General features: G+C 44.3%; 1 protein-coding gene across 2 annotated transcripts in view; it reads right to left on the bottom strand.

The window, feature by feature from the left end:
- sema3g (semaphorin 3G) overlaps nt 1-23,555 on the bottom strand; it is a 194,635-nt gene that overhangs the window by 70,554 nt on the left and 100,526 nt on the right. For both annotated transcript variants that reach the window (XM_043707662.2, XM_043707661.2), the window contains exons 3-4: nt 12,354-12,416; nt 6,732-6,851 (exon numbers count right to left, since the gene is read on the bottom strand). In XM_043707662.2, coding sequence (XP_043563597.1) covers nt 6,732-6,851; nt 12,354-12,416 — 183 coding nt within the window. The remainder of the gene's footprint in view (nt 1-6,731; nt 6,852-12,353; nt 12,417-23,555) is intronic.

Here is a 23,555-nt window from a genome sequence, read left to right as displayed (position 1 = left end):
CTTTAGTGAAGGAGTGTGGGGACACCAACTACATGTGGCTAGCTCTTAACTGCCCTCAGGGCAATTGGGAATCAACAATAAAACAGCAACTCTCTTCATCCTCTGAATGGAGAGCAAATATTTGATCTGGGAAGATCACTGTGAACTAAAATGAGGACAGAGATCAGGAATTGTGGCAGCAGCACTTGTTAGTAACTTGCTCTTCAGTGCCATGTGAACAGTGGTCATGGAGGGGAGGGGTTTCTGGATATTTACCATATGCCAAGATATGACATGACCATATTTACATTGAATCATAAATGCACAATGTACAAATACAGATATTGCTGAGGTTTTCCACTGCACACCCATCAGGACAAATACAAGCATGACAAAAATTGAGTGATCACAATAATTTATACTACAGGGAAAAGGAGCTGCTGATTGGTTGGCAAGTCCACTCTAATTGGCTAAGTCCTCACTATGGAAAAAGCAAAGAAACTTTCTGCATTCAAAGGCTTTTCTTAAAGTGTGTTCATGCGATCTGAGTATCACTAGCTAGAACAACCTTTACTGCTTATCCCTAATGGCCCAAAGGCTGTTCAGAGTCAACCACATTGCTGTGGGTCAGGAGTCACATGTAGGCCAAACCATGTAAGGAAGGCAGTTTCCTTCCCTAAATATCATTAGTGAACCAGATAGTGTCTCCCAACAACAGACTCTTAATTCCAGATTTTCTTTTTCAATTGAAATCAAATTCCACCATCTGCCATAGTGGGATTTGAACCCTAGATTGTTACCAGGGTTTCTGGATTAATAGCCTAACAATGATACCTCTGGGCCATTAGCTCCTTGTGAGTCTTTGGAGCGCTGTGTGGAGTCTCCATCATTAGAGACATTTAATCAGAGACAAAGAGGTTTTTGCTCTCTCACAGAATCAAGGTTCATGCGGGGGAGGGGATGGGGGCAGGAAAGTTCATGCCACGACTGGACTGATTGGCAAGGCAGGTTTGGTGGGTCACTTGCACTAATTTGTTGTATCTGGTGAGGTGTAAACTCCCCAGGTTCACAGTGATTACAAAGATAAGGCAGAAAATCACACATGTTTTTTAATATCTTCTGATCAGAGATGTTGTGACACATCTTGGGAAGCGAGACTTGAACCCAAGCTTCCTGGTTCAGAGGTATGGATACTACCACTGTGCCACAAAATCTTTGAGATTATGCCCTTTGCTCTTTTTATTCAAAATCTGTCAATCTAGCCGTGAATATACTTAATGGCCCAGAACCGGCAGCCCTCTGCAGTAAAGAATTCCACTACTGTCTGAGAGAACAAATTCCTCCTCAACTCTCTCTGAAATGTGCAACTTTCTACTCTAAGATTATGCCCTCTGGTTCTAGCCGCTCCTAAAATGGGAGACAACCTCTCCACATTCGGGATGTTTTAACAAAACTCTGGAACAGGCAGGACTTCAACCTGTGTCTTCGGGAAACTACTACCATACAGCGTGTTCTGCCCGCTCTGGTTAAATCTTGAATAACCTGAATTGGAAGGGGACTAATATATTGGGAGGGAGATTTGCTAGAGCTGCTCGAGAGGATTTAAAACTAGCAAGGTGGGGGGATGGGACCCAGGGAGGTAGTGAGGAAAGAGATCAATCTGAGACTGGTTCAGTTGAGAACAGAAGCGAGTTAAACAGTCAGGGCAGGCAGGGACAAGGTAGGACTAATAAATTAAACTGCATTTATTTCAATGCAAGGGAAGGCAGATGAACTCAGAGCATGGTTAGGAACATGGGACTGGGATATCATAGCAATTACAGAAACATGGCTCAGGACTGGTAGCTTAATGTTCCAGGATACAAATGATACAGGAGGGATAGAAAGAGAGGCAAGAGAGGAAGGGGAGTGGCACTTTTGATAAGGGATAGCATTACAGCTGTGCTGAGGGAGGATATTCCCAGAAATACATCCAGGGAAGTTATTTGGGTGGAACTGAGAAATAACAAAGGGATGATAACCTTATTGGGATTGTATTATAGACCCCATAATAGTCAAAGGGAAATTGAGGTACAAACTTATGAGGAGATCTCAGCTATCTGTAAGAATAATAGGGTGGTTACGGTAGGGGATTTTAACTTTTCAAACATCGACTGGGACTGCCATAGTGTTAAGGGTTTAGATGGAGAGGAATTTGTTAAGTGTGTACAAGACAATTTTCTGATTCAGTATGTGGATGTACCTACTAGAGAAGGTGCAAAACTTGACCTAATCTTGGGAAATAAGGCAGGGCAGGTGACTGAGGTGTCAGTGGGGGAGCACTTTGGGACCAACGACCATAATTCTGTCAGATTTAAAATAGTGATGGAAAAGGATAGACTGGATCTTAAAGTTGAAGTTCTAAATTGGAGGAAGGCCAACTTTGATGGTATTAGGCAAGAACTTTCAAAAGCTGATTGGGGGCCTGGGGTAGGGGAGTCCAGAACTAGAGGGCACAGGTTTAGGGTGAGAGGGGAAAGATACAAAAGAGACCTAAGGGGTAACTTTTTCATTCAGAGGGTGGTACGTGTATGGAATGAGCTGCCAGAGGAAGTGGTTAAGGCTGGTGCAATTGCAACATTTAAAAGACATTTGGATGGGTATATGAATAGGAAGTGTTTGGAGGGATATGGGCTGGGTGCTGGCAGGTGGGTCTAGATTGGGTTGGGATATCTGGTCAGCATGGACGGGTTGGACCGAAGGGTCTGTTTCTATGCTGTACATCTCTATGACTCTATGTGCTTTGTTTTCTTTTCATCCTTTATTTATATCCAAAAGTTTTTCATCTGCTGGAGACAAAAAAACCTGCAGGTGCTGGAATCCAAGGTAGACAGGCAAGGGGCTGGATGGACACAGCAAGCCAGGTAACATCAGGAGGTGGAAACATCAATATTTAGGGTGTAACTTCTTCAGGTCTTCATCCATTAGCCACTACTGGTACAATACCCATGTATTCAAACTGATTGATATACATGTAAATGCAGGTGGCAGAATTTCATTTTTAAACAAAGTAATAGCTCTTTTGGGACACTGAAAATAATATTGGACAACTGAATGGCATGCTGGGAAAACTGGCCAACAGAACAGGTATGCAAACCAGTTACCATGATTGATTGTATTGAACAAATGTTAATGAGACAGTGAAACTGAGCTATTAAGCCAGGAAGCTTGCAGTATCCATTGCCAAATTGAATCAAGCCAGAGTGACATGCAAGCCATTCACCCCAATTGACCATTGAACGTGTTGTTGATGAGACAATGCTACAGGTTTTGGGTGGAACACTATATCTGAGTTTCAGTTGAACTGTTTTTGAGACAGTTTGGCTCCAGGGGTTGGCTCAACCATTAGGGAAACTTGCAACATCCAATATTGTCTTTTGTCACACACTTCCTGAGATTCAAACTCAAGTTAAATTATGCTACAAAACCAGAAATTGCTGGAAAAGCTCAGCAGGTCAGACAGAATCTGTGAAGAGAAATCAAAGATAATGTTTCGGGTCCAGTGACCCTCCCTCAGCATCCACAGTTCTTTTTGTTTTTATTAAATGATGGTAATTACATTGTTGTATCAAACTGCTGCTCAGCCCCTGTACTGGGAAATGATGTGGATAACTAGTTAATAGAAGCCACTCAAATCAGAGAGGTTTCTCACATACTCCTGAGAACATCAGGACCAAGCAGCAGGAACTGAGGTCTTTCTGCTGAAGTTAAATGGGGTTCTGTTCAGTGATCGGACCCTGCTAGTGCCTCAAATAAATGTAAATATCGTCTTGTATGTGTAAGGGATGTCTTTGTTTTTTTTTTGGATTGAGTCAAACTCCAATGTTTGTTTGTTCCCTTGAAATGCTACTGCCCAGAACCGAACTGCATTTGTGACTGTGTATATACACTAAGATAGTTTTTATGACTAAAGCATATTTTTGAAATAAAACATCCCTGGGAGCAGGAAGTAATGCTTCAACTCCAGACTGACCGGCTGTAATTGGGGTAGTACGTACTTTCTAATATCTGGCACTCCCAAAGCGGATTTTAAACTAGTCTGTGGGCATAGATATTTAAGAACTGCAAGGTTACTCAGGATATTAGAGGGAAAGACTGCCTTTTTAGCATTGTATATGTATCTATCCTGTGTTTCAAAGATAATAAACCATGTTTCATGGTAAACCACGTCTCATTATTAGTGTAAAATGAATCCTACTAAGTAAGCAAGTAGATATTACCATACAAAAATGAATGCCCTTTAAAGGCAATGCAGCTCACCAATAGGTGAGGGGGACAGAGAGAGGGAGGGGGTGGAGCTAAATCAAAATGGAGTTGGAAGGTGACCAGACCAAACCCCCTCAAAACATATCAAGGAGATCGCCTAGACCCTAACTTTTAGCATATTTAAAGGCAAATGTAAGGTGCTGCATTCCAGATGTGGCTTAATTGGTCAAACTACTAGGTTTTTAGCAAAGCACACTTTATTCTTACAGCACAGTTAAAACACAAGCAAAAAAAAAGAGGAATTGGCATAACTTTAACTCTATTTAAATACTTAACAAAATAATATCTTATTTAACTACTACTCATCACCTGTTCTGAAACAGATTTCCCTCACTTGCTAACTTCTCCAGATCAGAAGAAGGAACACTGCCAGAATAAATCCAGCAACAGAGCGAAACCTCAAGCGTTTGTAGCAGCAGCAGCATCGAGAGATAGAGAGCTGTATCTAGCATCGTCAACTCCAAAGACCCCAGCTTCAACAACTGAACACAAAAATTAAAACCCTGGGTCTGTGTCAGACTAACTCCACCCACTCATGCTTCTTTTGTCGAACAAGATAACCTAAAGATAGTTTCTCTGCTTTCCATGGAGTAGGTTTACAACACAGGACAGAACAAATCATTCTTAAAGCATATATTGTCACACGAGGGAATATGTCCTTGATTGTAAACGTATATCACTTCCAGCAGGTGTAAATGAACAATGTTCTGAGTTGTCCAGAATCTTAATTTGGTTGTGATGTCACTTATCTCCCCCCCAAGACAGCATGCATCAGCATTGCTGACAGAAAGAGATCCCCAAATCCCCCTTTCATTGCTCCACACTATAGCTTTGGATGACGTGGATCCACTGGATATCAACCTTCTTAACCACTAACCCCCTTTCCAACACAGGTGATCAATCCTTAAAGGTGTTCAGTCCTTGACATCCTCATCATGGGGTGGCATGGTGTCTCAGTGGTTAGCACTGCTACCTCAGAGTCCCAGGGACCTGGGTTCGATTCCAGCCTCAGGTAACTGTCTGTAAGGAGTTTGTACATTCTCCCCGTGTCTGTGTGGGTTTTCTCTCACAGTCCAAAGATGTGCAGGATTGGCCATGCTAAATTGCCCATAGTGTTCAGGGTTGTGTAGGTTAAGTCAGGGGAAATGTAGAGTAACAGAGTAGGGTCTGGGTGGCTTACTCTTTGGAGGGTCAGGGTGGACTTGCTGGGCTGAATGGCCTGTTACCACGCTGTAGGGAATCTATGGTCATTTCTGAAGGAAGTTGTCCCTGCCATTTGTCTTACATATTCCTTTCACAATGAACATGCATTATCTTCACACGGGTTCCTCAAGTCCCCTTTCTCTAGCTCATTCATTTTCTTCTACGTTGACATACAGCCACCTCGTTGATGGATTGTATCACTGTCATCTCTCTCTGAATTTATGTCGCCTCTCTAATCCTCTCTTTCTGAAGCTGAAGTGACAGTCAGTCATCCCTGGGAACTGTTCCAACTTTTGATTATTTCTCTGCCCTCTGGTGAGATGTGAAGATCTTTCGATATAATTAAAGACTCCCCTAACAGACTGAAGCTAATGTCCTAACTTCTCTATTCTGAAGTGAGAGGCCAGGAGGGATATTAAATTGGAAAGGGTGCAGAATAGATTTACAAGGATGTTGCTGGGACTGGAAAGTTTGATAGGCTGAGACCTTTTTCACTGGAGCGTAGGAGGTTGAGGGATGACCTTATAAAAATCATGAGGGGCATGGATAGGCTGAACAGCCAAGATCTCTTGCCAGGATATTGGAGTCCAAAATTAGAGGACATGGGTTTAAGGTGAGAGGGAAAAGATTTAAAAGGGAGTTGAGGGGCAACTTTTCCACGCAGAGGGTGGGTCGTATGTGGAATGATCTACCACAGGAAGTGGTAGGTTTTAGCGAGTTTTGAGAAGATTTGTAGCTCAGGTTGGGGTTCTGTATGTACGTATGAGGTTCAGCGAGCAAACCTACATCCAGTGGTAGGTGCATGTACAGTTACAACATTTAAAAGACGTTTGAACAGCTATATGCATCAGAAAGGTTGAGAGAGATATAGGCCCAATACAGGTAAATAGGACGAGTTTAGTTCGGGAAACCTGGTCGGTATGGATGAGCTGGACTGAGGGGTTTCTTTTGGTGCAGTATGTCTCCATGACAGCTGCCTCTTGTAAGTCAAAGAGCAGTTACGTACACTGCTGTACCACACTTGAGAGTGAACAGAAAAACACAGCGTGGTGGAGAAACCTGTGTAAATGCTGGGCTCCCAGTAGTGGAGCAGGAGTTACCCACTCCACCCTTTCGTCCCACTTTCTGCCGCGGAAGAAGGTTCTTGCCCTTTGAGGACGAGTGCCCGATTCGAACACCATCTCAGTCCGTGGGACTTGGGCAGGTGAAGATCAGGCTCTTTAAAAAGCTGAGCAGCTCCTTACCTCTCCTCGGTGTCCCACGTAGATCAGGGCACAGATTGGCTGGAAGGCTCCTGTCCCACAGGCCAGCAGGTGGGTTCGGTTGTATGGGTGCAACACCCGCACGTAGTTGGCACATTCACTCTGGAACAGAAAGGAGAGTGGAATAAAGCTCACAGACTCTGGGGAGTGGGGATGGGAGTGTGTGAGGTTGGAGAAAACAACCTCTGGGGACTGTGAATGCCGGGATAGAACCGCTGGCTCAAATGTGCATTCACTTACAGACACTGGTGAACTCTCCTCCCCTGCCTGTGCTTAAAGGCTGCTTTAAACACTCCCAGTGTGGTAATCTCAAACAGGCCATTCAGCCCATTTAGTCGCTACAGTACAGAAGGAGACCACTCGACCTATTGTGACTGCACTGTTAAAAATTAGGATCGATTCAGTTAACATCACGTTCAAATTATTTAACCACCTAATTTTCTTGTTAAACAATATGTCAGTTCTACAGATGAATATTGCAATGATACCATTTATATAACATTTGTTAAAAACATCACAAAGCACTTGATGGAGGTGTTAACAAGTGAAGTTTAACTCCTCATAGAAAGCTATGAAGATAGCTGAGAGGTAGGTTTTACAGGATCACAGTCAAAAGTCACACAACACCAGATTATAGTCCAACAGGTTTATTTGAAGTGACAAGCTTTCAGAGCACTGATGCTTGCCCTGATGAAGGAGCAATGTTCCGAAAGCTTGTGATTTCAAATAAACCTTTTGGACAATAACCTGGTGCCGTGTGACTTCTGACTGCGCCTACCCCAGTCCTACACTGGCACCTCCACATCATTACAGGACTAATAGACAATAGATAATAGGTGCACGCGTAGGCCATTCAGCCCTCGAGCCTGCACCGCCATTCAATATGATCATGGCTGATCATTCCTAATCAGTATCCTGTTCCTGCCTTATCTCCATAACCCTTGATTCCACTATCTTTGAGAGCTCTATCCAACTCTTTCTTAAATGAATCCAGAGACTGGGCCTCCACTGCCCTCTGGGGCAGAGCATTCCACACAGCCACCACTCTCTGGGTGAAGAAGTTTCTCCTCATCTCTGTCCTAAATGGTCTACCCCGTATTTTTAAGCTGTGTCCTCTGGTTCGGCACTCACCCATCAGCGGAAACATGTTTCCTGCTGCCAGAGTGTCCAATCCTTTCATAATCTTATATGTCTCAATCAGATCCCCTCTCAGTCTTCTAAACTCAAGGGTATACAAGCCCAGTCGCTTCAGTCTTTCAGTGTAAGGTAATCCCGCCATTCCAGGAATTGACCTCATGAACTTATGTGGACCAAGGATGAGAGAGACAGATGGAGTGGCAGAGATGTTTAATGAGGGAATTCCAGTACTTAGGGTCTCAGCCCTAAAGGTATATCACTAATGGTGCAATGATTCAAATCAGGAACACACAAGGGCCAGGACTGGAGGAGTGCGGAGACCTTGGGAGAGTTGGAGGAGATGATAGAGATTGATGGGGGACTTGGAGAGATGGAGTGCAGGCATGGAAATATTTGAAAATGGGCTGATGATTTTAAAATTCCACTCACTGGGATGCAATATGAGCACAGGATGACGGGAAAGCAGAACAATAATTTCAATCACCGGCTCCTCAATTACAAGCGTGTGAGTTAAGGATTCTGATTTAACAATTTCCTGGCTCTGGTATTCTGCCATTTGGGGAGGTGATGGCCTAGTGGTATTATTGCTAGAAGATTAATCCAGAGACTCTGGAAATGTTCTGGGGGCCAGGGTTCAAATCCTGACATGGCAGATGGCGAAATTTGAATTTAATATAAAAATCTGGAATTAAGAATCTCATGATAAAACCATTGTTGCTTGTCAGGAGAAAAAACAATCGGACTCACTAATGCCCTTTGGTGAAGGAAATTGCCACCCTGACATGGTCTGGTCTATAGGTGACCCCAGAGCTACAGTGATGTGGTTGGCTTTTAACTGCCCTCTGGGCAACTAGGAATGGACAATAAGTGCCATCAACATCCACATCCTGGGAATTAAAGAAAATCAAATTTCCGCTGGCATGGGCAGTCTTGATGATTAATTGCACATTGGGGTCATTATCTTGAGTGGCTCTGATGCCCAATGTTCCAGGCTGCAGTCTCTGGTCACTTCCTGATACCCCCAGGCCTGATGGCTTTTCAGGTCAGACTGTGACAATGTCAGAATGAGACACACCCCTTCTTTGTGTTCCTGTGCCAAGTCGGCTCCAGGGTTTGCTGTGGGCAGCACGGTGGCTCAGTGGTTAGCACTGCTGCCTCACAGCCCCAGGGACCCGGGTTCAATTGCAGCCTTAGGCAACTGTAGGTGTGAAGTTTGCACATTCTTCTCGTGTCTGCATGTGTATTCTTTGGATGCTCCAGTTTCCTCCCATGGTCCAAACATGCTCAGCTTTGGTAGATTGGCCATTCTGAATTGCCCACAGTGTCCAGGGATGTGTCGGTTCGATGGGATTAGCCATGGAAACATGCAGAATTACAGGGATGGGGTGTGTCTGGGCAGGATGCTCTTTGGAGGGCCAATGTGGACTCAATAGGCTGAATGGATAACTCTTTGCAGAGTTGATGCTGACTTGATGGGCTGAATGGCCTGCTTGCACATTCTAGGGATTCTATGGCGGTAGCCCCTAGCCTCCCATGCCCTCTCCACTGGGAGGCTCTTGGAATATTATCAAGTGACCTCCGAAAAGGGTGATTGTTGGTCCATAGAGCCAGCTGTTTCACAGAGGAACCTTGATCAGTGTCACTTTACTATTTAAGTTCTTTGTGAAAACGTTTCAAGGTCAGAAGGTCTTGTTCACAGGGTGCCTAATGCAGTGAGGAAATGGCTGCCCCATTGTCTTTGCAGCATGTTACTGTGCGGTGAGAAACATTCCCAGCGAGACACACAGGCTCTTCCTCAGCAGATACACGCTCCCACCACCAGACTCGGTCAGCCTGCAGTAACCCCTCCCTCGCCGATGAAAGGGCCTGTGCTGAGGTTGGGAAGTGGGCATCGAGATATTTGACAGAAAAGAAAATAAATCGATGCTGCCAAAGAAAGCACAAGAAACAGCTTCTCTGCGGGAGGTCAAAGGAGCAAGGTCAGAAACGGATCGTTCTCATCATGTACTCCAGTGTTGAAGAGAATAGGCAAAGAAAGCCCAGCCCATTGTAACACTGTCTCTGTTACACATCCCACCCGCATTATAAAGCTTTCATTCTGTGGGATATATTCTGTGATACAAACCTCTTGCTCAGGAGGCTCTGGGAATACTATCAAAGATATACATCCCACTCCCTGCTGTCTGGACTCCTTGTATCAGTGCTCGGCTTGTTTGAAATAGTGCAGCTGTTTCCTCTCTGACTCTCCTGTTACTCATCTCCCAGCTCTGCCCATTCCCACCTTGACCCAGTGCACTCCTTTAAAACCAGTGCACTCTTCAAGCCATTACTGGTGCCCAGTCAGTCGGGACAGTCCCACTTTCTGGAATTTTTAACTCCGCCCTTATTGATTGTCACCCCCCTTCCACTTTCAATCATTGACTGACTTTCGGGTCCCCTTTTCCGTACACTCAGTACCCATTTAATTGAGGTACACAAGAAGAGTAGAGACAAAAATACTGCTAATGCTGGAATCCAAAGTAGACAAACAGGGGGCTACCACACGAGACCCTTCATCCCGAAACGTCGACTTCTCCAACTCCTGATGCTGCCTGGCTGGCTGTGTGTCCCCCAGCCTCCTGTTTGTCTACATAAGGGGAGTAGGCCATCCAAGTCACTCGCCATCCTGACTTGGAAATATATTGCCATTCCTTCGCTGCTGTCTAATTAAAAATCCTGGAATTCCCTCCCTAATAGGGTCCATCTACAGTGCATGATCTGCAACAGTTCAAAAAGGCAACTCACCCCAATTTTCAAGGGCAACTAGGGACAGGCAATAAATGCTGACCAAACCAGTGATGCCCACATCCCACAAATGAATAAACAAAAGATGCCCCACATTGTCCTTCAGATAAATCCATATTATCTCATTTCACCTCTCACCACAATCCCAAATTGAATATGCAAAGTAACTGTGAAAGTTCAACTTCTGGTGCAGTTGACTAACAGCTTGACATGTCCTGTGTTATACCACCTTAGGGTAAAGATTGCAACATGGAAGACTCGATGGGCCAAAGGGCCTTTTTCTGTGCTGTTGGCCTCTGTGACTTGATGGAAACACCAATCCGTGCTATTGTTTACTCCCTGACCAAGGAGTTGTCCTCATCCCATGCTCAACATGTTCAAATGGCTATTCTTACCCCATTTTCCTTCACTCTCCTCTCCACGCTATTCTTCAATGTCAACATGATTGTAACAAGGTCAGCCAGGTGGATGTCATAGAATTATGAGTTGGGGCTGTTAACCTGGTTCAATCAGGGAGCCCTGGCTGACAGATATAATATGCAAGAGGGTTCTGTTCATTCTGAGAGCTAACTCTGAATGAGCTGGGTGCATGTGTAAACAAAGGGTGACTTGGTGACGGGACACCGGCCTCTGTGGAGTTAATTCAGTGATTTCGCAGAGCACCCTAGTCCATGCACCCAAACCCCAAACTTGGCCAAAAGGTAGGGAGGTGGCCTGTGATATTATCGGCTGGCCCAAAGAAAATTAACCCCGGGGTGAATGCAAATGGTTTTAAGGTTGAACTTCAATCCTGACTTCGGTAAAACTGCCACCCATTGGATGGCTGCCAGCTCTGTGGTCCCAGCAGTACCAGATTTGAGTGGTGGCCAGTGTTGGAACTCCAACTAGCTCTCAAAGAGGCATTCATGAAACTAGGCATGTCAGGAGTATGCCTACTGGTGGGGCCTGGCATGGATTTCAAAGGCCAGAGGGTGGAGATTAAGGGCGAGATTTAGGAAGGAGTAACCTCCATTGGGCTGGGGATACCCACAAAAGGAGGTTCCACACTCACTTCCTTGTAGCCTGGAAAAGCTCCCAGGTTACTTGCCTGCCCTCCCCTTGCTTCAGGTCATATAGCAATGGGAGGGATAGGATGACACCCTGAAGAGATCATTATTTGGTCTCAATGTGCCCAAGAATGAGAAGGCGTCCCAAAGCCTCCACCATCGCCATAGTATTTGGGACAGGTCAGCGGCAAGCAGGAAGACCACAAACTGCATTTCATTTGCCCCTTGTTCTCCATTCTTTCAAACCTGTCTCCAAAACCCAGCCCGTGATCTCTGCTTCAAGCACTGACTTCCAGCAATGGATTCCATCCGCTCAATGTGTTTTCTTACAAAAACGTTTCTTCTTAGCACTAAGCTGACTGCACCTTGTGGGTCTCAGGGAAGCCATTAATTATGAAGCAGAAAAGTGAAAATGCACATAACACATGGAGACCGGGACGTAAAGTCCGCTGAATAACTGCAACTTACAGCATAAAATCTGAGACACTCCTCATAAAATGGATGAGGGAACAGTATGTTGGGTTTTAATCTGAAATACATGACAATTATTCTTAAACCCGGAACAAGCCCCTTGAAATGGCTGAGTGATATTTTTCCCAAAAGACTTTATAGTAGAAAATAAATCCTTTGCACTTACAAATGGGTCTTTCCCCTTGAGGGCACATTCCTCTTCCTGACCAGGCAAAGCTGGCCAGTAAATCTGAAAGCGAACAAGGAAGAGGATCGTTAAACTGGTATTAAATCACAATAAATCCAATAAGTAATTCATGAACAGGAGTGGAGCAAGTGTCAGATGTTGCCCCAGAGTGTGTTAATCACCAATTAACCCTTTCCATCCACACTAGTGCAATCTGATAGACATAAGGAATATTATTTGTTCTTAATAGTTAAGCCTACAAGAAAATAGAAACTTGTGTTTATACAGCACTTCGCCACATCTTAGCATTTCATGGTACTTCAACCCATTAATTACATGACGAGTTAGAACATAGAACATAGAACAGTACAGCACAGAACAGGCCCTTCAGCCCACGATGTTGTGCCGACCACTGATCCTCATGTATGCACCCTCAAATTTCTGTGACCATATGTATGTCAAGGAGTCTCTTAAATGTCCCCAATGACCCTGCCTCCACAACTGCTGCTGGCAACCGTGGGCGGCACGGTGGCACAGTGGTTAGCACTGCTGCCTCACAGCGCCTGAGACCCGGGTTCAATTCCCGCCTCAGGCGACTGACTGTGTGGAGTTTGCACGTTCTCCCCGTGTCTGCGTGGGTTTCCTCCGGGTGCTCCGGTTTCCTCCCACAGTCCAAAAGATGTGCAGGGTCAGGTGAATTGGCCATGCTAAATTGCCCGTAGTGTTAGGTAAGGGGTAAATGTAGGGGTATGGGTGGGTTTCGCTTCGGCGGGTCGGTGTGGACTTGTTGGGCCGAAGGGCCTGTTTCCACACTGTAATGTAATGTAATCTAATCTAATCTAAACACATTCCATGCTCTCACAACTCTCTGTGTAAAGAACCCGCCTCTGACATCCCCTCTATACTTTCCTCCAACCAGCTTAAAACTATGACCCCAGCTTAAAACTATAAAACTATGAGTTGCTATAACTTGTGTTAGTAAAATTACAGCAACTGTTCTCGGCTAACAATGGGAATAGAGGAGGCTAAATCTGTTCAACCATTCAAATAAAGCACGGCTGATCTGTGACCTAACTCTGCCTTTGTCCCGTGTCCCTTAACACTTCTGGTTAAGAGAACAATTTAAGGTTAAGCAATTGAATGCCGTTTGCGGGAGTACATTCCAAACTTTCACTCCCTCAGCTCTGAATCAGAAAGTTCTCCATTTAAACCCCACTTCAGGGTTTGAATTCACCACTGAGGGAATGCTACACTGGCAGAGGTGTTGTCTTTCATGTGAATTTCTGAGGCGTATGTACCGATTTGGATTAGACTCCCTACAACATGGAAACAGGCCCTTCGGCCCAACAAGTCCACACCGACCCTCCAAAGAGTAACCCACCCAGACCCATTCCCCTACCCTACATATACTAACGCACCTAACACTATGGGCAATTCACCTGACCTGCACATCTTTGGATTGTGGGAGGAAACTGGAGCACCCGGAGGAAACCCACGCAGATGCGGGGAGAATGTACAAATTCCACACAGACAGTTGCCTGAGACTGGAATCTAACCTGGGTCCCTGGTGCTGTCATATGGCAGTGCTAACCACTGAGCCACCTTTGCCACCCCAAGGCATGGATAGACGTTAAAAAAAAAGCCAATCCTCAAGACCAGTGGTTGGTATTTATCCCTTGATCATTACAACAAATCTGATTATTAGCACATTATTGTTTGTGAGAAATTTCCACCAATATAATGTGGCTGGCTGTGTTTCTAACATTAGGAGTCTTTCTCTAGTTTTTGGAGGGGTGAAATGGAACTATTCCAGCTCCCTAAAGTCTGTACCTGACCAAGTGTAGTTTTACATATTGCCATCATGCAATGAACCTTGTTAACTAATAACAGTGTCACTGTGTAGTTACTCTATCACTAATCACTAGTTAGGCCCGAAGACAACAAAGATATAGGATGGTTATTGGCAGCATACTACCTCAAACAACCCTTACCTCATACCAAATACTGGTAGAGGTGGCAGGTACCTCAAGGCATCAATGTTGACCATTTGGAGTAATGCTGCAATAGTGTTGGATGCATGGCAACAGGGAAATTACATCCAACTCACTCCTTGTATATGACCCAGTTCAGATGAAGTCAGAGGAAATTGCACCAGAGAACAGTCAATGGAGATGCATAGCATCATACTGGACCTCAAAACATTAACTCTGCATTCCTCTCTTTCACGGTTGGGTTTCTCCAGCATTTTCTGTTTGAATTTCTAACCCTGTCACTTTGGAGTTTAATTAGAGAGACTGGAAACTGTACATGCCTTTTATGAAATAGGCTGCACGTAAATATCAGCCACTCAGTTTTAAATAGCTCGACATTTCATTTCACTGAGCGAGATAAGTCGGAACAATGTACAATGATGAACTTTCTGCTGAAAGATTGCCACGGGAAACTGAACAAGCAGCTGGATAAACCACGATCCGACAATCCGAATTTTAAATATCCCCATGAACTGTTCTTAAAATCCATCCTCCTTTGCACCATACAGAACCACTTGTCTCTGCAAATGAAATTGTCAAATGCAAAGGAAAGATTACATTCAACTGAAATGTCATTTATTCCCATGTAATTGCTATTATAACGGATGATCAATCACCTGCACCAATTGTTGGGAATCATCGCTCATAAGCAGATTAAAGAAGCACGATTATACATAGAATAGAATAATATAACCCCTATAGTGTGGAAATAGGCCCTTCGGCCTAACAAGTCCATACCGACCCTCTGAAGAGTAACCCACCCAGACCCATCCCCCTACCCTATTACTCTCCATTTCCCTTTACTAAAGCACCTAACCTACACATCCCTGAACATGATAGACAATTTAGCATGGCCAATTCACTGAACCTGCACATCGTGGAAGACACCCACACAGACACTGGGAGAATGTGCAGACTGCACAAAGACAATCAGCTGAGGCTGGAATCGAACCCAGCTCCCTGATGATGTGAGGTAGCAGTGCTAATCACTGAGCCACTGTGCCACCCCAGTGCTGAAGGAGGCCATTCAGCTCATCATGTTGCACTAGCTCTCCCAATCAGTATCTCACTTAGTGCTATTCCCTTACTTTCTCCCCATTCCCCTGTGCATTCTTTCTCTTTCCCCTTTGAACACCTTGCTTGGACCTGCCTTCACCAGACTCTCAGGCAGTGCATTCCGAACGCCAATCACGCTTTGTCTGAAGCTGCTTTCCCTCATAGCACTTCTTTGCTTTGTTTAGTAATGACTTTAAAAAGGGAAATAATATTAAAATCTCTGAATTTATATCAGTGCTCAACCTCAATCCCCTCATTTTTCTTCCATTAATTTTATCCCCAATGCTTGGCAACAAAGCCTTTTTGCTTTGATGAACATGACCTGAAATATGGCACATTGCTGCTGACCTCGCTGTCAAATTGTCAATGAAATGACCTCTCTCCTGCCCGATGCTCAGTGAAGGTGATTTCCCCTTGCCTACCCTCCATTACAGCTCTGTGGTACATCCTCTTGTGGTGCTCTGGCTCATCACAGTGAAATGGATAACATCAGGCACCCATGAGACGCCCATGGCTTTCAGAGCTACAGGTACTCAGGAGGCAGTTACAGACGAGAAATAAACACTGACTTTGTCAGAGACATCCAAATCCCACTAAAGGATATAAAACAAAACTCAGCCAAAACAAACATTAGTTCAACAAATTAGCAGTAGAAGACGGGTTGTGGCTATGGGAGAGAACGTCTTTGCTTCTGGTACATTGACCTGTTCTTATCTATCCCTTCATTTTTAAGGTTATTTTTGTGTGTGTGTGTACTTGTCTCATTTTCTGACATACTTCTTCATATTTTACTTAATCGCTTGCCTCTGGTGAATAGCTGCTCCTTCAGACCCTTCTGCTCTATGGTTTTGGGTTCCCTGGCTTCCCATAAGGAAGACTACAGAGAAAAGTTCCTTCTATCTACAAAAGAGATCTTTGTCATTCGGCCAACATATGTGCTGTATTTGAAACGGGTGAGTGTGGGAGGAATTGGATAGCAAGAAATGGGAAAGGGCTCAAGGAGTCTATGGGAGTTTTGTTACACAGATGTACAAATTAACAAAAGACACCAGGAACAAAAGCAAACCCCTTGAAGAGCGCTTATATATCTGTGGTCGTCCAGTCCATCATGCAACATACCCTGTGGACACTCTATACTATATGTGTACAATTCAATAGACAATCTGGTTTGGATTAATGTAATCACAGCCACATTTTGTTTAACAGTTTCCAGATCTGCGTGTGATTGTATTTTAATTATAACGCTAAAATACAAAGGTGAAGGATGCTTTTTGATTAAGTATTCAGAACAGTTAAAAAGAGAGACTGCTTTCTACAACCAGTGGGCACCACAGGGGCTGAGGTGCATCATCAGCCAAGGGAATAACAAGTCAACTTAAAGCAGTGAATTTACTGTGATAAGTCAACTTTAGTTACAGTGGCCTTTAAAGGCTAGCAGTTTTTAAATTCACTCACAGGACATGAGCATCACTTGCATCAGCATTTATTGCCCATACCTAGTTTCCCTCAAGAACATAAGAAATAGGAACAGGAGAAGGCCATAGAATTACTACAGTGTGGAAACAGGCCCTTCGACCCAACAAGTCTACACTGACCCTCTGAAGAGCAACTCACTCAGACCTATTCCCCTACTGTATTTACCCAGTCCACATATAGATTAGATTCATTCCTAGATTAGATTCCCTACAGTGTGAAAACAGGCCCTTCAGCCCAACCAGTCTACACTGACCCTCCAAAGAGTAACCCACCCTGACCTATTTCCTTCTGACTAATGCACCTAATGCTACGGGCAATTTAGCATGGCCAATTCACCTCTCCTGCACATCTTTAGTCCGTGGGAGGAAACCGGAGCACCCGGAGGAAACCCACGCAGACACGGGTGAGAATGTGCAATCTCCACACAGACACTCACCCAAGGCCATAATCAAACCCAGGTCACTGGCACTGTGAGGCAGCAGTGCTAACCACTGAGCCACCATGCCACCATATGGCCCATGGAGCCTGCTCCGCCATTCAGTAAGATCATGGCTGATCTTTTCATGGACTCAGCTCCACATACTCGCCCTCTCAGCATAACCCTTCATTCCTTTACTGTTCAAAAGTCTATCTTTGCTTTAAAAACATTCGACAAGGTATCCTCAACTGAGAAAGTGTTGGTGAGCTTCCTTCTTGAACCACTGCAATCCATTTGGTGCAAGTACACCCACAATACCATTGGAGAGGGAATTCCAGGATGTTGACCCCATGGCATGAAAGGAATGATGAAAATATTTCCAAATCAGGATGACGATTCTCTTGGAGGAGAACTTGCAGATGGTGGTGCTCCCGAGTATCTCCTGAACTTGTGGGAAAATAGAGCATTAGGGGTCACAGTTTAAAAATAAGGGATCACCCATTTAAGACAGAGATGAGGAATCGATGTTGTCTCTCAAAGGGTCTTTGGAATTCCTTTCCTCAAAAGGCAGTGGATGCAAAATCTTTAAATATTTTTAAGGCAGATGTATGTAGACTCCTGATGACCAAGGGGACAAAGGAATATTAGGGATATGCAGCAATGTAGACCTGAGGGTAGACCCAGATCAGGAATTATCTTTCTGAATGGCAGAGTGAATTTGAAGGGCTGAGTGACTTATTCTTATCCCGAGCTTGTATGGAGCTCTCTCACCAAAAAGATTGCTGATGCAGGGGGTTAATTAAAGAATGTCAGAACTGATATTGCTCGATATTGGTGAGACAAGGAATCCGTGTGGGAGATGGAATTAAGCCATTGTTCAGCCATGTTCAAATTAAATGACGGAACACGGTCAAGGGGCTGAATGGTCTACTCCAGTTATTGGTTTTAATGGAAAAGCAAAAAGTCATTGAAGCAGAACCGTTGAATATTTTTAAGGTAGACTTTGGTAAGTTCTTTCTCGACCAGGGATGAAATTTAACAGGAGTGTGGAGTTGACATTAAAATCATATCAACCACGATTGCATTGAATGGAGCAGGTCGAACGGCCAAGTGGCCATAACGTATATGAACGTACAAATTAGGACAGCCATACTATCAGACACCAACTACTGTTTTACAAATTCACAGTTAATAATTGCGTTGGAAAGGGCAAGTTGCTCAAGGATAGGCTATTATTAGACTTCTGAATGGATTTCTCAAATTTTAAATTTAAATGTTGCTCTCTGTCTTTATGCAACTTCTCTGCAGCTGTAACATTGTATTCCTTGCTCTGTTCAATTACCCTGATGCAGTTTGCATGGTGTGCAATACTGCATGCAAAACAAAACTTCACTGTACCTAAGTATATCCGACAATAATAGATCAAATTAAACAAAATTAAATCAAAAATTTGTGCTGACCTCTTTACACCTAACCATTTACCTGCACGTACACGTAAAGTAAATGTTATCAAAATTGAAAAGTGCTATGGAGACTTGGCAGATCTGTTAGCAACTGTGGAAACAGCAACTCTACACGTGCAAGCAGACCTGTTGGTAAAGTGGCTAGTCCTTTGGGTTGTGGCACGTCCTCATTCCGTTGTCTTTCCCTTAGGCATCTAGGACTAGCCACATCACCATACATCAAGAACATTTCTGAACTGACAGCCAGACTACTACGACCACTAGGACTCATAACAGCACACAAACCAACAGCCACCCTCAGACAACAACTCACCAGGACAAAGGACCCGATACCCAGCATGAGCAAAACCAATGTAGTGTACAAAATCCCATGCAAGGACTGCACAAAACACTACATAGGACAAACAGGAAGACAGCTAACGAACCATATTCATGCACACCAACTAGCCACGAAACGACACGACCAGCTATCCTTAGTAGCCACACACGCAGATGACAAGCAACATGAGTTCAACTGGGACAACACTACTATTATAGGACAAGCCAAACAGGGAACAGCCAGGGAATTCCTAGAGGGATGGCACTCATCCACAGATTCTATCAACAAACATATCGACCTGGACCCAATATACCGACCACTGCAGTGGACAGCTGGAACTGACAACCGGAAGCGGCAGAGACAAACCACTACAAATGCCGGAGGAAAGATCACAGAAGCGCTTCACAGGAGGCTCCCAAGCACTGAGGATGTCACCTAGACAGGGGACGAAACGTCTGCAACACAAATTCCCAGCTCGCCGAACAGAACCACAACAGTAAGTCCTAGTTTAAAGGCTTCAGGAGGAGAAAGAGGGCGCCTGACTTTGATTCTGGATTCAGAGAGACAGCACTTAGGCCTCAAGGTGAACTCTTCCTTCACTGGGACGGTGAAGAACTTGGAACCCAATTATTGGCTCACCAAGTCTTACCAGGGCGGGTGTGCATACTGCATAACATGAGGAGCCAAGGTAGACAGGAGCCTTGGTTGTTGTGTAGCAGGAGAAGGCAGGATATCACTGGACCAGCAGCCTCACCTCTCACTAAAAACAGGTCAAATGGCTGTAATGAAAGGTACAACATAAAGATGAAAGGAAAGGTGAAAAGCTTTGGTGAAACAGCTATCTTTTTTGCATTGTGAAAGATCAATACATAGCGAGCTAGCAGGTAATCAGAAAGGCTCATGGAGTGTGGCCCTTATTTCAAAGCGAGTTGGAGTATAAAAACAGGAAGGTCTTACTGCAACTATGCAAGATTCTGGTCAGACCTCATCTGGAGTACTGTGAGCAGTTTCCATCCCCTTATTTAAGCAAAGATTTCATTTCATTGGAGGCATATCAGAGAAGGTTCACTTGAATGATCCCCAGTATTGAGGGATTGTCTTATGAGCAAAGGTTGAACAGGTTGGGAATCTACTCACTGGAGATTAGAAGAATGACATATTATATTCTTAAGGGGCTTGACAGGGTAAATGCTGAGAGGATGTTTCCCCTGGTGGGGGAATCTAGAACCAGAGGGCATAGTTAGCGAGTTCTGAGATTTGTAGCTCAGATTGAGGTTCTGGATGTAAGTTTGCTCACTGAGTTGGAAGGTTCATTTTCAGACATTTGATCACTATGCTAGGTAACATCCTCAGTGAGCTTCCAGATGAAGCACTGGTGATAGTGACCCGCTTTCTATTTATGTGGTTAGGTTTCATTGGGTTGGTTATGTCATTTCCTGTGATGTCATTTCCTGTTCGATTTTTTAAGAGGGTGGTAAATGGGATTCAAGTCAATGTGTTGGTTGAAAGCGTTCCAGTTGGAATGCCATGCTTCTTGGAATTCTCGTGTGTGCCTCTGTTTGGCTTGTCCTAGGATGGATGTGTTGTCCCAGTCAAAGTGGTGTCCTTCCTCATCTGTATGTAAGGATACTGGTAAGAGTGGGTCATGTATTTTGGTGGCTAGTTTTCTGCTTGTTTGTCCAATATAGTGTTTGTTACAGTTCTTGCAAGATATTTTGTTAATGACATTAGTTTTGGTTGTTGTCTGTATAGAGTCTTTCAAGTTCATTAGCTGCTGTTTTAGTGTGTTGGTGGGTTTGTGGGCTACCATGATGCCAACGGGTCTGAGTAGTCTGGCAGTCATTTCTGAGATGTCTTTGATGTAGGGGAGAGTAGCTAGGGTTTCTGGACGTGTATTGTCTGCTTGTTTGGGTTTGTTGCTGAGAAATCATATGTTCATTGGGTACCCATTCTTTTTGAATACACTGTATAGTTGGTTTTCCTCTGTCCTGCATAGTTCCTCTGTGCTGCAATGTGTGGTGTCTCATCGAAATAATGTTCTGATACAGCTTCGTTTGTGGGTGATGGGATGATTGCTTTTGTAGTTCAGTATTTGGTCCGTATGTGTTGTTTTCCTATGGACGGTGGTTTGAAGTTCCCCATTGGCTGTTTGCTCTACTGCGACATCGAGGACTGGCAGTTTGTTGTGGTTTCCCCCAACTTTAGTGAATTTTATGCCAGTAAGGGTATTATTGATGGTCTTGAAGGTTTCCTCTAATTTGTTATATTTAATGATAGTGGACCCAAAGTTTGGGTTGGATGGTTGGCAGAGCTGTTTGTTCGAGTCTCTGCATTACTGCCTCTGCTAAGAGCCCTGATATCAGAGATCCCATGGGTGTTCCGTTGATTTGTCTGTAGGTTTTGTTGTTGAAGATGAAGTGTGTGATAAGGCATAGGCCCACTAGCTTGACGATACTGTCCTTGCTGATGAAATTGGTTGTGTTTGGTGTATGTACCTTTGGTTCTTCTAATAGTGTAGTCAGTGTTTCCTTGGCCAGGTTGACATTGATGGGTGTGAACAGGGCTGTTACGTCAAAAGAGACCATTATTTCATCCTCTTCTGTCTTGGTGTCTTTGATGGTCTTTAGGAATTCTTGGGTGGAGTTGATGGAGTGGTGTGTGTCTTCTACTAAGTGTTTTAGTCTTTAGTGTCATATGGCACAGTCTCAGAATAAAAGCGTGTCAACTTCAGACTGAGATGAGGAAGCATTTCTTTGCTCAGACAGTTGGAAGTCTTCGGAACTTCTTGCTACAGAGAACTGTGAGGGCAGAGTTTTTGTGTATATTTAAGACTGACAGAGATAGATTAGTGATCAATTGGGGAATCACGGGTTACAGGGAAAGGGCAGGAATGCGGATGTAAGGAATGTCGGATAAGCCATGATCCTATTGAAAGGTGGAGCAGGCTCAAGGGGCTAAACTGCCCACCCCATTCCTTGGTCTTATGGTATCACGGTCTATATGCAGGAGTGACTGGTTAGTTTTCCTCACATTGAACCCAGTGATTGTTCTCTAACGCTGTTTGGCTTTTCCTTCTTACCCTGTCCAGCTGATGAACAAGAAGCTTAACGTCCTGCTCATTGGAGGTAAGTGGGTCCCCAACAGCCGCCCACAGTAAATCCCAGGGCCTTCTTCAGGTTTCTGGACATTGAGACACCATCAAGGTGTGCTGTAAATCAGATCTGATACTGCTGTCACCCCATGGAGAACTGCAACTCCTGGCTGGCATTCCAACATTGATCTTATCCAACATGCTCAGTATTTTTATACGATTTGATAAGATCCACTCCCTATTTTCTGAACTCTGGAGAATTCCAATCGACCATAAGATGTTGGAGCAAGAGTAGGCCACTCAGCCCATCGTGTCTGCAACGCTATTCAATGAAATCCTCAGCTCCACTTTTCCTGTCTTTTCCCCATAACCTTTGATCCCCTTACTGATTAAAAATCTATCATCGCCTTGAACATATTTAATGACCAGGCCTTGACAGACCTCTGTGGTAAAGGATTCCATGGGTTCACTACCCTCAGAGAAGAAATTCCTCCTCAAGTCTGTCTTTGACATGGAGCCACTTATTCTGAGATCATTCCCGCTGGGACCTAGACTTTCCCACAAAGGGAAACAACTTCTCCACCGCTACCCTGTCAAGTTCTCTAAAATTCTTGCATGCTTCAATGAGGCCTGCTCTTATTCCAATGGACCTTCTCATAGGAGACACGCTCCATATCTGGGATCAGCCTTGCGTACCTGACCTGGACTGCCTCCAATGCCAGTATATCTTTCATGTGGAAGCGCCAGTGTGGATCTGAGGTGGACAAAGTCAGAAGTCACACAACACCAGGTTATAGTCCCACAGGTGTATTTGCAATCACAAGCTTTCGGAGTACTGCTCCTTCGTCATGTGACTTCTGAGTATTTCTTTCCTTTGATAAGAGGCACAGAACTGCTCGCAATATTCCAGCTGTGGTCTGACAAAGGCTCTAGTATTTCCAGCAAAACCTCACTCATTTTCCACTTCAATCCCTTCGAAATAAAGTCCATTGGCCTTTCCAATTAACCACTGGACTTGGATGTTAACCTTCAGCAGTCTCAGCAATCTCTTCAGATTGGACAACCCTTTACAGAGTTATAGAGATGTACAGCATGGATACAGACCCTTCAGTCCAACTTGTCTATGCCAACCCAATCCATTGCCAACTGCCAGCCCCTGGCCCATACCCCTCCAAACCCTTCCTACTCATATACCCATCCAGATGCCTTTTAAATGTTGCAATTATACCAATTTCCACCACTTCCTCTGGCAGCACATTCCACACATGTACCACCCTCTGCATGAAAAAGTTGCCCCTTAGGTCTCTTTTATATCTTTCCCTTCTCACCCTAAACCTATGCCCTCTAGT

This window comes from Chiloscyllium plagiosum, unplaced genomic scaffold (assembly GCF_037043375.1).
Source record: "Chiloscyllium plagiosum isolate Xiang-an unplaced genomic scaffold, Cpla_swu_hap1 HiC_scaffold_14, whole genome shotgun sequence".
Classification (NCBI taxonomy): domain Eukaryota; kingdom Metazoa; phylum Chordata; class Chondrichthyes; order Orectolobiformes; family Hemiscylliidae; genus Chiloscyllium; species Chiloscyllium plagiosum.
Note: the sequence above shows the minus strand (reverse complement) of the source record. Positions and strands in the feature narration are given on the sequence as shown.